Below are 17,414 nucleotides of genomic sequence, written 5' to 3'. Positions count from 1 at the left end.
AAAAGTAAGACTCATTTAGCAGTAGTAAAAACAGGGATTTGACATCATATTCCTGTTCTTGTTTTGCAATAATCTTTCAACAACAATATTAATTAAAACGTGAACACTAAATCATCAGCACAGCATTTTTAAACATACAAAGAATAGAGAGCTAAAGAATTATTTCACATACTATTATCAGCCATTATTAAAATATTTAAAAAAACATTTTTGTGGTATTTTATGTTGAATCCTCTATTTTAAAAATGAAAACAAACAAATAAGCAGAATATACCAAATACTTTTAGAACAGGAAAGAATAAAAGATATGACCAAAACACCAATGATAGCGTGGGAAAAAAATCTGCAACACGCCATCCATATTGCCGACTGGGAAAGAATATGGACCACAATATCCAAAATAATCCTTTCGGCAGCATATAAGGAAAACTATTACACATTATTCTACAGATGGTACCTCCCACCGGCGAGATTAGCAAAGATCCACCCAACATTATCAGACTCGTGTTGGAAGTGTAAAAAGGAAAGAGGTACGTTTTTCCATATGTGGTGGTCCTGCCCCATGATACAAAAAATTTGGACAATAACTCATACTTGGCTCACAGAGATTACGAAAGAGGAAATAGAACTCACACCGGAAGCTATGCTTTTAGGAGTTTGGAGAAAACATTATTCAAAACAAACAATGTTCCTCACAACACATATAAACACCGCCACGAGAATTGCGATAGCACAACTCTGGAAAAGTGATCAGATACCAACGGAAGATTTAATTATAGATAAGATATATGCATGTGTAGAGATGGACGAATTCACGAACTCAATTAAGGGAAATAAATTAATAGAATCAAAAAGAACATGGCAAAAATGGCATGAATGGGTTCAAAAGAGAACATAAAAGCAACATAATATGAAACAACAGTACAATTGAAACGACCTACAGTTACCGTGTATAATTAATGAACGTAATAGATTTTAGAATTTAAAAATATGAAATACAATGTATATAATGAAATGAAACCGGTCAAAACTTACTGTCAGAATGTTAACTGAGAATATGTATAATCTGTAATTCAAAATAATATGTGATGGGAATGATATAAGAAAAATTAATAAAGAAATTTTCAAAAATAAAATAAAAAATAAAACGTGAACACTAAATCATCAGCACAGCATTTTTAAACATACAAAGAATAGAGAGCTAAAGAATTATTTCACATACAATTATCAACCATTATTAAAATATTAAAAAAAAACATTTTTGTGGTATTTTATGTTGAATCCTCTATTTTAAAAACAATTTAAGATGCTACATCTTAAACATCTTAAGCTGTGGATTTGTCTGAATCAATTTTGTAGATATTTTCAATGATGAATTCAATTATTCTTCAATGGTGCCCTTCATTTATTTTTGGGGGGGGGGGGTATAAATTTTTTGTTTTTCACACTTTACAGAGATTCCAATTTACATACCTCAAATTAAAATATAATACAATACAATATCAAATGCCAAATTCTTAGTCAAGTTATCAAATTTTTCTAATTATTTATACAATTTATTCTGGTATATATCTTGTGCTACCTCCTTTCCAAATATTATCATCCGGATTTTAGATATTGTTCTTCGCTTTCATTTGTATTTAAAGTGCTATAGCTATCTAAATTTCTCTTGGCTATTTGCTATTTTTCATAACTGTGCCATCGTGCTTCAGTACCTTTCTAGTGTTCTTAGTAAACACATTCCTACTTTCATTTGAAAACCCCTCATTTTATCGTAGCAGCCCTTAACAATAGAAATATCCAAATTTACTTCTCTTTAAAAACCCAGGAAGGAAAGAAAAAGAAAAGAAAAAAGGGGGAGGGGAAAGAAAAAAAGAAGCACTATTCATATTGTATCTTAATCTATACATAGGAGGAAGGGTTGTTGTTAAGAGATTTTAAAATGTATTTCATACTCAATTCATTTCTTTCACTTCTTTCATTATATCAGTATATAATTTCTACTTTAACAGATCAAAATAAATATAAATCATTATTATTTCATTATTTTGTCTGTGTTTCTTTCATTTAAAAAAAAGACCAATGTATTAGCATTCTTCCCTAATCTAGATATTTTCCACTGTCGTTCTTAGTGTGATAATCTTCCCTAATCTATAAATTCCACTGCCAATCCCAGTGTAATTATCTTCCCTAATCTGTGTGTCACTGTCATACCAGTGCAATAATCTTCCCTATTCTAATTATTTTCACTGCTAAACGCAGTACCATAATCTTCCCTAATCTATATATTTCCCTAATCTATATATTATCCCTAATTCTAAATATCTTCCACTATCGAACTCAGTGTGATAATATTCCCTAATCTACAGTGGGGAAAAATATTTAGTCAGACACCAACTGTGCAAGTTTTCCCATTTAAAAAGATGAGAGAGGCCTGTAATTGACATCATAGGTAGACCTTAACCATGAGAGACAACATGAGAAAACACATCCAGAAAATCACACTGATTTTTAACGAATTTATTTCCAAATTGTGGTGGAAAGTAAGTATTTGGTCAATAACAAAAGTTCATCTCAATACTTTGTTATATATTCTTTGTTGGCAAATGACAGAGATCAAACATTTTCTGTAAGTCCTCACAAGGTTGGCACACACTGTTGCTGGTATGTTGGCCCATTCCTCCATGCAGATCTCAAGAGCAGTGATATTTTGGGCCTGTCGCTGGTCAACACGGACTTTCAACTACCTCCAAAAGTTTTTTATAAGGTTGAGATCTGGAGATTGGCTAGGCCACTCCAGGATCTTAAAATGCTTCTTACGAAGCCACTCCTTTGTTGCCCTGGTGGTGTATTTGGGATCATTGTCATGCTAAAAGATCCAGCCACATTTCATCTTCAGTGCCCTTGCTGGTGGAAGGTGGTTTGCACTCAAAATCTCACAATACATGGCCCCATTTATTCTTTCATGTACACAGATCAGTCGTCCTGGTCATTTTGTAGAGAAACCACCCCAAAACATGATGTTGCCACACCCATGCTTCACAGTAGGTATGGCGTTCTTTGGATGCAACTCAGCATTCTTCCTCCTTCAAACACGACAAGTTGTGTTTCTACCAAACAGTTCTACTTTGGTTTCATCTGACCATATGACATTCTCCCAATACTCTTCTGGATTATCCAAATGCTCTCTAGCAAACTTCAGACGGGCCCGGACATCTACTGGCTTAAGCAGGGGGACATGCCTGGCACTGCAGAATCTTGAGTCCCTGGCGGCATAGTGTGTTACTGATGGTAGCCTTTGTTACATTGATCCCAGATCTCTGCAGGTCATTCACTAGGTTCCCCCGTGTGGGTCTGGGATTTTTGCTCACCGTTCTTGTGATCATTTTGACCCCATGGGATGAGATCTTGCGCGTAGTCCCAGATCAAGGGAGATTATCAGTGGCCTTGTATGTCTTCCATTTTCTAATTATTGCGCCCAGAGTTGATTTCTTCACACCAAGCTGCTTGCCTATTGCACATTCAGTCTTCCCAGCCTGGTGCAGGGATACAATTTTGTTTCTGGTGTCCTTTGACAGCTCTTTGGTCTTCTTTGGCAATTCGCTATTTTTCAAAGCTTCTGCTGAAATGCCACATTGCACAATTAGCTGCCTTCTTCAATCTCAGGCCATTTTAGCTCCATCCAGCAACCAAACGCAAATGCTCTACATGGCATTGGACCAGAGTACCTCTGGAACCGCCTGCTACCGCACGAATCCCAGCGACTGATAAGGTCCCACAGAGTTGGCCTTCTCCGGGTCCCGTCGACTAAACAATGTCATTTGGCGGGCCCCAAGGGAAGAGCCTTCTCTGTGGCAGCCCCGGCCCTCTAGAACCAACTCCCCCCCTGTCTTTCGTAAACTACTCAAGACTCACTTATACCGCCATGCATGGGGGAGTTGAGACACATTTCCCCCAGGCTTTTTTTTTTTTAATACTTTGTTTTATGTTTGGTATGAATGTGTTGTTTGGTTTTTTAAATAATGATAGGGCTTTATATGTTTTTTAATATTAGATTTGTTCCACTGCTATATTGTTTTTATTACTGTTGTGAGCCGCCCCGAGTCTTCGGAGAAGGGCTGCATACAAATCTAATAAATAAATAAATAAAAACAAAAATCTAAAATCCCATTCAGGTACTCTCCGCTTACTCCCATACAGGAAATCTCTTCTTTCCTTCTGTATAAGTAACTCTTCCAACTCTCTTTCCAGATATAATCGTTTGGCTACCATCCCGGCGTCCTGTTGTCTCCGCAGCTGTATCGGCACAGGCATGGCTGCCTGTCCGGCTTCACTACAGCCGGTGCAAGACAAGACAGTTCACCCGGCGGGGCATGCTTGCCCCTGCCAGGCCTCTGGCAGCGTCCCATGTGTCACTCTCCCTGCAGGAGAGATCCGGTCTGGTCCAAAAGGACCAGAACCCCTGGGCAATGGGAACTTGGGGACATTCTCAAGAGAGAGGGAATAATTCCCGGTCCTGCGGCCATCCGACCCCGACCCCCTCCCCAGTGGTGCCCTTCACTTAAAAGTTATAGATTTCCACGGAGAATGTCAATGGCTCAAAAAGACAAAAAACAGTAAAAAATCTATATGGCAAGTTGGATTCCATAATTTTCTAATTTTTTCTCAGGATAGTATCCATTTTAATTGACTCAAAATGCTGTTTTAGTAAATAGAAAACAAACTTTCTCTCCCATTAATTTAATGAATGATATTCATTAATTTAAAATATTGTTGTTTACCAAGTTTATTTCTTTCACTGGGAAGAGAATAAACATTATTAATAATAAAATCAAAGACAAGGGTCCTACTTAATGGCTTTTACTGAAAGATTCCATAGTTTTTATTACATGATGGTGCCATGTCTAAAAATATGTCTGAAAAATATTTAAGGCATAGAACTTTATTTTGGGCATGTCAGTCATACAAGCTGTGCTATATTATTAGAGTAAAAGGAATCAGGAGATTTTCATAAACTGCATTATTACTCCAGTCATTACAGTTATGTCAATACTGGAATGGAATTTGTCAAGTCATGAACAACTTCTGTTAATAATAGCTACCAATTAATAGTGTATAATAAGGGTATATAAGTATGTCTTACAGCAATACCAAACATGGTTAATTCAGAATAAGATTTGCTGATTATCAGTAAGTGTAATTCATGCAGTCATAAAACTATAAACATAAACACACATACAAATCTTTTTACTATTAAAGCACAGTACTTCTGCATTCATGTCTATAAATTATATTTATACCTGTCTCTTTCATTGATAGTGTCAATAGAACTAAAAAAGGACTCTGAATCAGGATCGATTCTTGGTGATTTCAAGAACTGGCAACAGTAGAGGCATACACATATTCCCATATCTATCACCCATTTCCTCCCATGTTGACTGTATGACTGTAACTTGTTGCTTATATCCTAAGATTTTTATTAATATTGCTTCTTCATTGCTTATTTGACCCCTATGACAATCATTAAGTGTCATACCACATGATTCTTGACAAATGTATATTTTATTTTATGTACGCTGAGAGCATATGCACCAAGACAAATTCCTTGTGTGTCCAATCACACTTGGCCAATAAAATTCTATTCTATTCTATATCCAAAAGTATTGTGAAAATAATTTTCAGGTGGTTCTTGTTTAATGAACATTTGTTCAGCAACTGTTCAACTTATGACATGCCAGCCCTCATACTCACAGCTGGCATGGTATTGTCAAGCAGAAATTAGGTACAGCTTGGTGCAACCAAAGAGACCAGGTTATCTCTTTTTAAAATATGTGTTTATTCAACTGAACAAAGACAGGTCCTCCTATAAGAATGAAAAAACCCTGAATATAGTTTGAGGCAAGTACATATAGACTTCTTATTTCTTGATAGCTTCCTATTAGTTATGTAACAAAAAGTGGGCATATAGTAGAAAAGGTACAGAAGTTACAAAAATGGCTGTGCATGCCTCTTGTGGTTTTATTTCATGTTTAACTCACAAGCTAAGTGTTCAGGGAGGGGTAGTACCCTCTGGTGTCATGTCCTTTTACGGCAGCTCATTTTAGGGCAGCTTTTAGGATAGCTCGTTCCCCTTTGGTCCTCACCTGTCACTCAGCTCTCATGTGTGGCTCCTAATAGCTGTAGCATGCAAAGAGGATTCACCTGGGCAACAGCTTCAGCAGGCTGGCCAAACCAGGTTGAGAGTAGCTGTTGAGTCATTGACCTACAGTGAGATAGGGACTTGTCTATCCCGACCATGTGAAGACAGATTCTGGCAGACTGAGTGAATGAATAGGACAAGGCGATCTCTGCAAGTGATGTGGTGCGCTAAGAGCACGGCAATAAATGAAAGATGCCCTGGTCAACCACTGTGTCAACCCCATCTCAACTCTTTCCTGCTAATGGAGCAAGATGGAATCTGAGAAGAGAGTGAGGCTGACTATGTGCACCTCTCCCTCACTTTAATCCAATCCACACACAAGTTTTGACATGCCCCCCCCCAATTCCCATGAAAAGTCCTGTGGCAATGGGCAAGTGACGAAGCAGTAGGTGTGGATACACTGGAAGCTGTAGCCGCAGATCTGCACGCAGGCGACTCAGGTCTAATGGTCATCTTCCTGCTGACAAGCAACAGCTGAATTCAGCATCTACCTGAGTGACTCAGCAGCCTTCTCTAGGACCACACTGCTCACCTCCATAATAAGAGGAAGGGGCTAGAAAAGGTGCCCTAAACATTATAGAACCCTGTCCAACATGGAGAGATCCCATTTCATGTGGTCAAGTAACAAAATCTCAAAGAAAGTGTAAGATGACATCACTCACCATTGGCACATGGAATGTACATACACTTCAAATCAACCAGAAAGAAGATCAGCCCTAGTTTCCAGACACCTCGCAAGATTTAACATTGATATTGCAGCCCTGTGTGAAACTTGTCTAGCCAACAAAGGCCAGCTCACAGAAACAGGAGATGGTTATACATTCTTCTGGTGAGGGCGCAGCCATAACAAACACTGTGAATCTGGAGTTGGCTTTGCAGTTAAAAATCATCTTGTCTGCAAACTTGATAGTCTTCCCAAGGTAGTGAATGACAAACTCGTGACACCGCATCTCCCACTGCCGAGAGGAAAGCAAGCTACACTGATAAGAGTCTATACACCCACAATGATGAACCCGAAAGAAGTAAAGGATAAGTTTTATGAAGATCTCGATGCCCTACTTTCATCTCTGAAGCACACCAAAAAGCTGATTCTATTTGGCAATTTTAATGCTTAGTGCCCTTTTGGCAATGTTGTTACAGTGGACTCTGGCATTTAGGATATTAGATATGAATACTCTACTCTTGAGGGTCACCTACAAGTTCATGTCCTCCAAGCTTGTATTTTGTGTATTTTGTGTAAGACAGAGCATTTGTTGGTTGAGATTTTAAGTTGCCAGTTGTTTGACCATTCTGATACAATGCCAACGTCTTTTTGAAGGGTATGTATGCAACAGTAGAAAAATATAAGGAAGGTGACAAAAAGTATAACCCGAAAAATCTCCTGGAGCCAACCCAGCTAGGTAGCCAATTAGTAAGTCAAGAAGACAGTCCAGAGAAGAGGCCAATATCAGCATCTTTGGGTCTGTTCTGTATCTCCTTTTCCATGAGATAGATGGTGTGATCTCAAATTAAAGTCAGCATGGAGAGATGTAATTGCAACAATGGGAGTGAATTAATGTATAGAGACCTCCCTTGGTAGCAAGGCCTGGTGATTTTTAATCAATTGCTATGAAATATACTTCACTTGATGGAGCCTCCATCGTAATGGGTTGTACAGGACTGATGAATTGTGATCCTCATTGATCTTAATGCCAAAAGCCTGATTGAACTTATCCACCAATTCCCATAAGGTGTGGTTGACTTTCCAGGTGATGGTGCACCATGCACATATACCAAATTTATTTTTGGAGGAAGGATTAAAGGTTGGAGGCAAGTCATTGCTCTGTGTTGGATATGAGCCACTAACTTTGTAATGATTTGTTTTTTTATTATGGAGAACAGGCATCTTCCAACTATTTTCCAACTATCAATAACATCTATCATTTGGTATTCATAGGCTTCCAATGGAGCTGCTTTCTTGGCCAGCCCAAGTGGCAGTCAGAGGTATGTGTGCACTGGTAACATTTAACAGTTTTGCTCAGGTATGGATATTCTGAATATGTGTAGGTACTCCAAATCCCAAAGATGTCCACCAAGGCTGTTTGTTGTCTTTCCATTTGTTTTGGGGTGGGGTGGTGCCTTCATGTTCCAAAGTTTTTTCATGGCCCAGTTGTACTGGGCAGTGTTCTGTTGGAAGATCTTCCTTTACACCAACTCTCTATGAGCCTCAAAGTTTGCTTCCATCATTGTATCTTCCTGGCCCCCCTTTTATACACCAAGTCACATGGTGGAAAAAGATAAAGTGCTTATGGCAAATCATTGAAAGGCTGTTAGCAAACCAGTGACTCCTTTGGTGTTTTGACATGCAACTGAAGGGTGATGTTGTTTAAACAAAAGCTTCAGCCCAAGCTCATCCTCAGCACCACAGGCTACAGTCCAATGGTAATTGGAGTCCTCAGAAGAATCAGAGCTCTTGAGATGAGTGTAGTGAAAGGTGCAAACACCAGCAACTTTGACAGCCGTATGGGTCATGAGAAACACGAGGAAGTATCCTTTCCACAGTACAGCAGGTGATCCAATCCCGGGTGATGAAGGGCCTGGACATTTTGAGAAAGACAGCAGATACAGTACTGGAAGTCTTGGTTCCGGAAGGGAGGAAGGAAGGAGGGAGGGAGGGAGGGAGGGAGGGAGGAAGGAAGGAAGGAAGGAAGGAAGGAAGGAAGGAAGGAAGGAAGGAAGGAAGGAAGGAAGGAAGGGACATTTCATGTAATTATGTTTGTACATACAATAATTCATTGAAGGCTCTCAGAACAAAATATTTTGGCAGCCATGTGATTGCTTTGTTTCACCTTTTCTGTCAAGTAAGAATTTGGGTTCTCAAAAGCCCAGACATAAATTTATTTACAAAATATATTTTTTAAAATACATAACAGAATTCATCATTAAGCAAGAATAGAAGAGGAGCCTAGTAAACTTCAGTTTTTGTTGGATTTGTAAACTATAACATTATAAAATTAGTCAATGGTTACTGATTAGCATAAAAATGGAAATAGTTCTTGCCTGTAACATCAGCTGCCATCAAACCTTCTGCTCTGATGACCTTTACCTGGAGAAATCCCACATCTTTTATGTTTTGAAACATCTGCATTAGGTTCTAGAAACATACACAAAATTTAAGAAATTACGCCGAAGTCATTAAAAAGGCAAAATATGAAACCATTCCCTCTTAAAGGTTCTAGGTTTTCCTGATGGCTTACATCCCATATGTTTCTAATATATCCTAACTGTGAAGCTGCACTTAGATCTGACTCAACATTTTATTTTGGAAATGGATCACTTGGCAGAAGCTTCATAGGATTAGTCTTAATTTTAGACAAAAAGAAAGAATCTAAAAAAACCATATAGATACGTTTCCACTGTGGTTCACAGATGTCAAAGCTTTTATAAATATGTATAGACCCTGGATTGAATTTCTAGGCTTTTTTTTCCTCCAACATTTTTGAGTCAGCAGGTATTTGACTGATCTCTTGATAGAATTGGAAGGCATTTGAACTATGCTCATCTAGTTCCCATTGGCATGGAAACCACGGATTCCTGCTCTACCACTTTTATTCCTTAATATTAGTTGATATTCAGTAAAGAAAATATTCAGTTCTATCTCAAATGCATAATTTAACAAGTCTAATTTAAAAATATATTTAATATATGTTGTTTATTTTAAATCGCTATTTAATTGGAATATTGCTCCAGAATTATATTAAATGATGACACCTTGGTCATAAAGTATTTCAACTCTACAACCAGAGATTTCACAGGTTCTTGAGAAATAATTTAGAAACTGGAGTGTTTCTATGACTTATCTGTAACAAATGTAAAATTATACAGACACAAACTTATTTCTGTACTACGTAGCTTTATTCCCTACAGCTTCCTCATATTATTCATAAAATAGCAATTACTTTAATTTGTTTATAAGTTTAATTCGTTTATAAGTTTTAATTGCAGAAACACAGCATGTGTTCAAATTTCCCATATTATGGTATGAAACTATTTTATATAGTTTTATAATTACTACTATATAGTCATTACTTTATGCGGTATAATTAAAATATTTTATAAAGGTGTTCCTTTTTTCAAAATAGTATTTATTTCTTTACAAATCAGGAAGCAGTAAGTAAAGAATGAATTTTTAAACATTTTTACAGGTTAAACCCCATTAAAGTAGCAAACTTGGATTTTAACAAAGGTCTTTAATGCTCTTTTCCGTTATGATGCAAAATTTAAATTCTCGATCATATTCTGTTTGACAAAAATGTTTTCTGCTTGAAAAAGTTGAAATCTTAACCATGTATTAGACAGATCCATTTATAAATAAGAATGAGATACAAAGCTCGTAATATAGATTGCAAAGTAGAGAAACAATGTTCAGTAGAGAGAGTGTAGTTTATATAACACATTAATCTTCACATATCTCTAGCATTCTATAAGATCACGAATACTGTATCTATTATCTTTTAATTTCATAATATTTGCCTATTAGAAAATTGCTTAATCAGAGAGACAACCTCCTCCTCTATCTTCTTTTTTTTCTTGATTAGATTTAAAACTGAGTCTTAAAGAAAACAACCGAAAACTGCTATTTGTCATTACTTATCATTTATTTTAATTCTCAAAAAGGTCTGGGGCCTTGTTTTTGTCAATCCTGGCATTTTAATACAGATATTTTTCAGTTCCATGCTATGTTGAACAAGGGGAGGGGGCATGATGAAATTAAGAAATCTTTTTTGTTGTTTTGAAATTGCATTTATTTTGCATTTCCTGTTAACACAGAACAAAAGCAAAAGTCAACCTTTTCACCTATATGTGCATTCCGCTCATTTAAAAAGACCTGGCAATATTTCACCCACTATTATTTGCCAGAGGGATAATTATAGTTTGAACTTTTAGATTTTGCTAGTCAGCTGATTTAGTGCAATTTACTGCATTTCTGACAATCTCCGCCAATGACACACTGCAGATTATTGTAGGATTTTGTGAAAAGCAAATGACTTTAATATATTACTTTAAACATGCAACTTAAAGTAATGATTTATGAGATGATTATCAGTCATCTTATTTATGAAGGCTGTTGGAGGCCTCAAAACCCAGATGGTATTGGAGGCTTCAAATTTCCATAGCACAGAAATCTATGATTTGCTGTGAATCCTTTCAGCCCTCAATAGATGGGAAAAGATTGAAATGCTCTGGAGATGAGTCCTCTTTATTTTTTTTAATGAAAGGCTGTATAATATATTTCTGTATAGCTGCAGCAGCTGTCAGCGAGAGCATCTCAGTTCAGCTCTATTATGGGAGAACCAATACCCCATCCTATGGCATCAAGATACACTGAGGGGCCAGCACTGATTGACAGCTTGTCACCATGACGTCTTATTCCATCTCTGTTATGGAGAAAATTAATGTCACACCACCAGCCTTATGACTCGCTGTCATCTTATAACTGCTCACCTTTTATCAATGCTCTAAATAACATTTCAAGCCCCATCGTCTCACGTTGGACAATCCGGTCAAGGGACATTAAATCGGATGACTGTGAAATGTCATAATAAAAATGGAATGCTAACAACTTCTTCACTAAAATAGCTTCTCTGGTTTTTAAACTGTGACAAGGGGGAGCAGGGGTTCAGCATACCCGTTCTGAAAAGGTCATAGAATCTCTCTTTTGGTCTGCTACCCATTACGGCCCTCCTCCCATACCAAAAGGAATTAATCTTTTCATACAATTGTGATAAAATGGTTCAAACGGTAATGCCTCTTTAATTTGTAGGGCTCTGATGTTCTGCTACAAATGGTTAAATGACAGTAATAGAGTCATTTTCCAAGACTATTTGATCTGATGGCAGGGTCAATGCTTTTACTCTTTTCAGTCTCAAAAATAGGGAAAAACGCATTTTTAAATAGACAGACTTCTTTCTCAATACTTTAAAAATAAAACTTTATAAATAATTTTAGAGTAAAAAAGACCATGAATTTGTCAGTAATCCAGTAATATTTATTACAGATTTAGCGAAGGATAACAACACTAATATTGAAGATTTCCTGTAAAATATGTAGGGATAAAGATTTGCTACAAAAATATGTAGCTATTTCCATATCCGGTATACTACGATGTTATTTATCTAGGATTATTGCAGCTATGTATGGCTCATGTTGATGAACCAAGTTATCCAGCTTGTAAGTAACAACAATGTAACGTCTGAAATACACATACTGAAAATCAGACTTTCAATGTCATACTTTTGTTTTTTAAAAATGATACTGTTATTCTCTATTAAAATTTGCTTAAACTAATAAAAAAATTGGGGGCAAAGAGATATAGGTTCAAAAATTGTGATTTACTGGTTATTTGTTTATTATTAAAAGATAATCAGAACAATGAACATCCTTTGCTTCATGTTTTTCTGGTATGCTGAAGACCAAAATGCATATTTCATTAAAATTAATATCTGAGAAATGCATTTATCTCCCAAGATATCATCTGACAGATCAACTTGCCTTAGTTGATTAAAAAAAAATCTGAAATAATATTGGCAATCATTAGTTTTTTAGTTCTTGATTTTAAAAACATAATGGTTAGCCTTGCTAAGTCACCTCTATTAAATTATGTTTATGATAATACTATTGGTGTATGATGTGTACAAGTACTTGCAGGCAGCTGATTCAGTGGAGATAGGTAGAATAAATTTGCTGAAGCACACATCCTGCTAATCTGTTTGAAGAATATTGTACAGCAATAGTACTAGCACTTCACATTATCTGCACAGCCTGATAAGGTACATCTTTATTAAATTCACTTATTGAGAGGATGTCGACCATAGAAAAGGAATATTTTTTAAAAAAATCTAAACAGTCCTCTGTTAGTCAGAGTTTAGCTTAATGCAAAGTGTCTAGAAATAACTTCTAAACACCTGGCAGACCAATACAATAAAAGCTTTGTAATTTTAGGGGAGATAGCTTTTCTTCTTTCTTCTTTGTGTTTAGTAAGTCAGTTTTAGTGAATCCAATATTAATAAAATCTGGAGTAAGAGCTCCCCTTGCTGTTCCTTTACTAAAACTACACAATTGCTTCTATGATACAAGGACAGAATAGTTTTCAAAATGTTCAATCCAGATTTTAAACATTCGGTATCCATATTATTACTTTATGTTAGATTTTTAAGCGACTTAAAACATTTGATTCTAATAGAACAAATCCCTGAAGGAATTAAATGTGTTTTAAATAAGTTAATCCATATATAAAATCCAATTCTTTAGCTCTTAAGGACATTATTTGTTGGCAAAATCAGTAAGGAAATATCTTAATTATACCAAGAAGTTAACATTTCAGTGAAAAAATAAAAACAAATAATACTTGATATAAGTAAAATTTATATACGTAACATATTTTTGTTGATAATGAAAAAAACATATATGTTTCTCAAGCACTCTGCAAGCTGCATTGGTTGCTGATTGGTCTCCAAACGCAATTCAAAGTGTTGGTTATGACCTATAAAGTCCTGCATGGCATGGGGCCAGATTACCTGCTTTATGTATCCCAGCAGCCGGTTAGGTCCCACAGAGTTGACCTTCTCCAGGTCTTGTCAGCCAGGCAGGGCCTAGGGGAAGAGTCTTCTTTGTGGCAGCCCCAGCCCTATGGAACCAACTCCCCATGGAGATTTGTACTGCCCCCACCTTCCCAGTCTTTTGCAAGGCCTTGAAAACGCATTTCTGTTCACAGGCTTGGGGTCACTGAGAATTTTTAAACACTTACCCCAGCCTATGAGTTGAGAATAATAGAATGAAGATGGGTGCTTGTTTTCAAATATGATGGGGTTTTTAGAATATTATTTAAACTAGATTTCTCTGTGTTTTTAGTAATGAGATTTTTAGTATATTTTAATATTAGATTTCTTCATGTTAATTTTGTTTATTGTGAGCTGCCCTGAGTCCCAGGAGAAGGTGGCATAGAAATCTGATAGATAGATAGATAGATAGGTAGGTAGGTAGGTAGGTAGAGATAGATAGATAGATAGATAGATATTATAGATAGATAGATAGATAGATAGATAGATAGATAGATAGATAGATAGATAGATAGATAGATAGATAAATACCGTCTTTATTAATGTAAACTAAATTGTCGGAAAGTTACCCACAACAGTTAGTACAGATAGAATAGAATAACAAAGTTGAAAGGGAACTTGGACGTCATCTAGTCCAACCCCTAGCTTAGGCAGGAAACCCTATACCACTTTAGACAAATGGCCACCAAACATCTTCTTAAAAATTTCCAGTGTTGTAGCATTCACAACTTCTGGAGGCAAGTTGTTCCATTGATTAATTGTTCAAAGTGTCAGGAAATTTCTCCTTAGTTCTAAGTTGTTTCTCTCCTTGATTAGTTTCTACCCATAGCTTCTTGTCCTACCGTCAAGTACTTTGGAGAATAGTTTCACTCGCTCTTATTTCTGGCAGCCCCTGAGATAGTGGAACACTGCTATCATTTCACTCTTGGTCCTTCTTTGCATTAAATTAGACACACCTAGTTCCTGCAACTGTTCTTCATATGTTTTGGCCTCCAATTCCCTAATCATCTTGGTTGCTCTTTTCTGCACTCTTTCTAAAGTCTCAACATCATTTTTAAATCATGGGGACCAAAACTGAATGCAGTATTCCAAGTGTGGCCTTATCAAGACATTATAAAGTGGCATTAACACTTCGCGTGATCTAGATTCTATCCCTCTGTTTATGCAACCTAGAACTGTGTTGGCTTTTTTGGCAGCTGCTTGCACACTGCTGGCTCATATTTAAATGGTTGTCCACTAGGACTCCAAGATCCCTCTCACAGTTACTACTGTTGAGCAACGTGCCATATATAATGTACCTGTGCATTTTGTTTTTCTTGCCTAAATATAGAACCTTACTTTTTTCACCATTGAATTTCATTTTATTAGATAGCACCCATTGTTCAAGTTTGTCAAGATCCTTCTGTATTTTGCACCTATCTTCTGGAATATTAGCTTTTCCTTCCAGTTTGGTGTCATCTGCAAATTTGATGAGTTCCCCATCTATCTATCCTATCTATAGATGAGGTACTATATGTAGTCCTAATAGGATGAGCAACAAGCTGATGGAAGAAGAGACAAGAGGCTGCAATTCTAAACTGATATTCTAAAAAGTGACTCCAATAATTTTAGTACTTTATAGGTTGGTTTCTCATCCATACTGTTTCTTTTGGGGTGGAGGGTTTATCTAGAAGGATCAGATCTCTGACTTCTGGGCTCTTCTGCATACCACACTACCATAACTGGCAGAAGTTGTGACCAGAAGAATCTTCTCCCCTGTTTTATTGTTTGATAAAACTGTATAGTATAGTTTTACTATGAGTTACGGGGGGGGGGGGGGGGGGGGGGGCTATTTTAGAAGCATATAAAGTAAGTTAGTTAGTTAGTTAGTTAGTTAGTTAGTTAGTTAGGTAGTTAGTTAGGTAGGTAGGTAGGTAAGTTTTAATTTTACATTTCACTGTTTATCACTATAGTTTTATGCAAAAAGTATAAAAAAAGATGCTGCATACATATCTTTTTAGGATTTCTTTCTGTTCCTTTGGGTCTTCCAAGACATTCATTGAGAAGTCAGAGATGCTGACGGCAGCTGAAGCAGTCAATGTAACCAGCAGTATCAAATGCCCTTCACCTTCTTCCAAAGGCAGCTCTAGCTTGTGAGTATGCTCTTTACTTAGAGTTGACAGGTCAACCTGGCACCTAGAAACAAATATTTTCTTTAGCATATCGTTAAGTTTACCACAATGCTGTGAAAGTACTGTGAACTCAGATACCCAAAATTATATTGTTTTCAGGATGTAATCTTCAAATTCATGTATTTTATCATTCACAAAAACAGATATTTTATAGAATTTTATTTATTTATTTATTGGATTTATATGTGAAATACTGTGAACTCAGATACCCAAAATTATATTCTTGTTTTCAGGATGTAATCTTCAAATTCATGTATTTTATCATTCACAAAAACAGATATTTTATAGAATTCTATCTATCTATCTATCTATCTATCTATCTATCTATCTATCTATCTATCTATCTATCTATTGGATTTATATGTCGCCCCTCTCCAAGAACTCGGGGAGGCTTACAACATATAAAAGCAACAATTACAATAGGTAAACCCAATTAAATTATAAACTAAGCAAATAGTCTAAAATCTCCAGCTGCGTTTAAAAAAAGCCATACCCATTCAAACAGCAGCATTATTACTGCCTATGATGTTGAAATGCTATAAAACAGTACTAGAAATGAAATGTTCTTTTAACTTTCTTATACTACTTTTAAAAATTCACAGCAGGAGATCCAACATATTGCTAATGTTGACCAAACTCCTTTTTGTTGACTGAGCAGAAAAGAGATGAAGTTCCCCTCTTCATTACAGCCTATGATCACATACTCTAAAATTACTCTAGATATTGGGGAGAAGGGAAATCCTGATTTGGGCAGGAAACAGGAAGCTCGAAAGTCTTATTGGTCAGAATTCAAAATATATAATGCTGACATTTAACCAGAGATGTAACTGAAATCTATCCAACCTTGGTTCAGAGTGCAACATGTTTGCTTACACACTCAACATTTTTTTCTACAATCGCAATTTATAATGATATCCCTCTACCTATAGAGATGGATCGTGCCAGCCATAAGAAGAGGTAGGGAAAGAGACAGAGTTTTAGAAGTATTTCCCAACCAGCACCTAGTAAGTGGAAAAGGAAAAGGATAAGCAGATTTTCTGCTCCAGAAATCAATATCATATGAGCATCATACTCTGGATATGGAGCTGGGTGTAGAAGCAGATGTATCTCTGCACATTATTTAGAATTCCTGTGGAAAATTATTTGCTGATAACAAACTGTTAATAAGCAAAAGCCCTAATCTAAGCATGCAACAGAGATAACAAAGTGAGGCAAAACCCTTGAGGCATTAAGCTGATTCAAGCCAAAGAGTTCAAAAGATGAGGTGAAAGACACTTTTAATAGATATTTGATCAAATGCCTTGAGTATGTTTTTCAGTTTCTTCTGAACGCAGACATAACAGGGAGTTTTGTTGTGTTAAGTTCCCTTAAGCACATATATGCCATGAGTTGACATATGAAACTGAATGCTGAACAGGAAGAGGTCATCACAGATAGAATAAAGCA

General features: G+C 36.4%; 1 protein-coding gene across 1 annotated transcript in view; it reads right to left on the bottom strand.

Moving 5' to 3' along the window:
• The window catches only part of MCTP1 (multiple C2 and transmembrane domain containing 1), a 166,562-nt gene that overhangs the window by 100,525 nt on the left and 48,623 nt on the right, over nt 1-17,414 (bottom strand). The window contains 2 exon segments of the mRNA XM_070743023.1: nt 9,239-9,332; nt 15,786-15,972. Of these exon segments, the coding sequence (XP_070599124.1) occupies nt 9,239-9,332; nt 15,786-15,972 (281 nt within the window).

Source organism: Erythrolamprus reginae, chromosome 2 (genome assembly GCF_031021105.1).
Source record: "Erythrolamprus reginae isolate rEryReg1 chromosome 2, rEryReg1.hap1, whole genome shotgun sequence".
Taxonomy (NCBI): domain Eukaryota; kingdom Metazoa; phylum Chordata; class Lepidosauria; order Squamata; family Dipsadidae; genus Erythrolamprus; species Erythrolamprus reginae.
The sequence above is the reverse complement of the archived record's forward strand: the minus strand, read 5'-3'. Positions and strand labels throughout refer to the sequence as shown.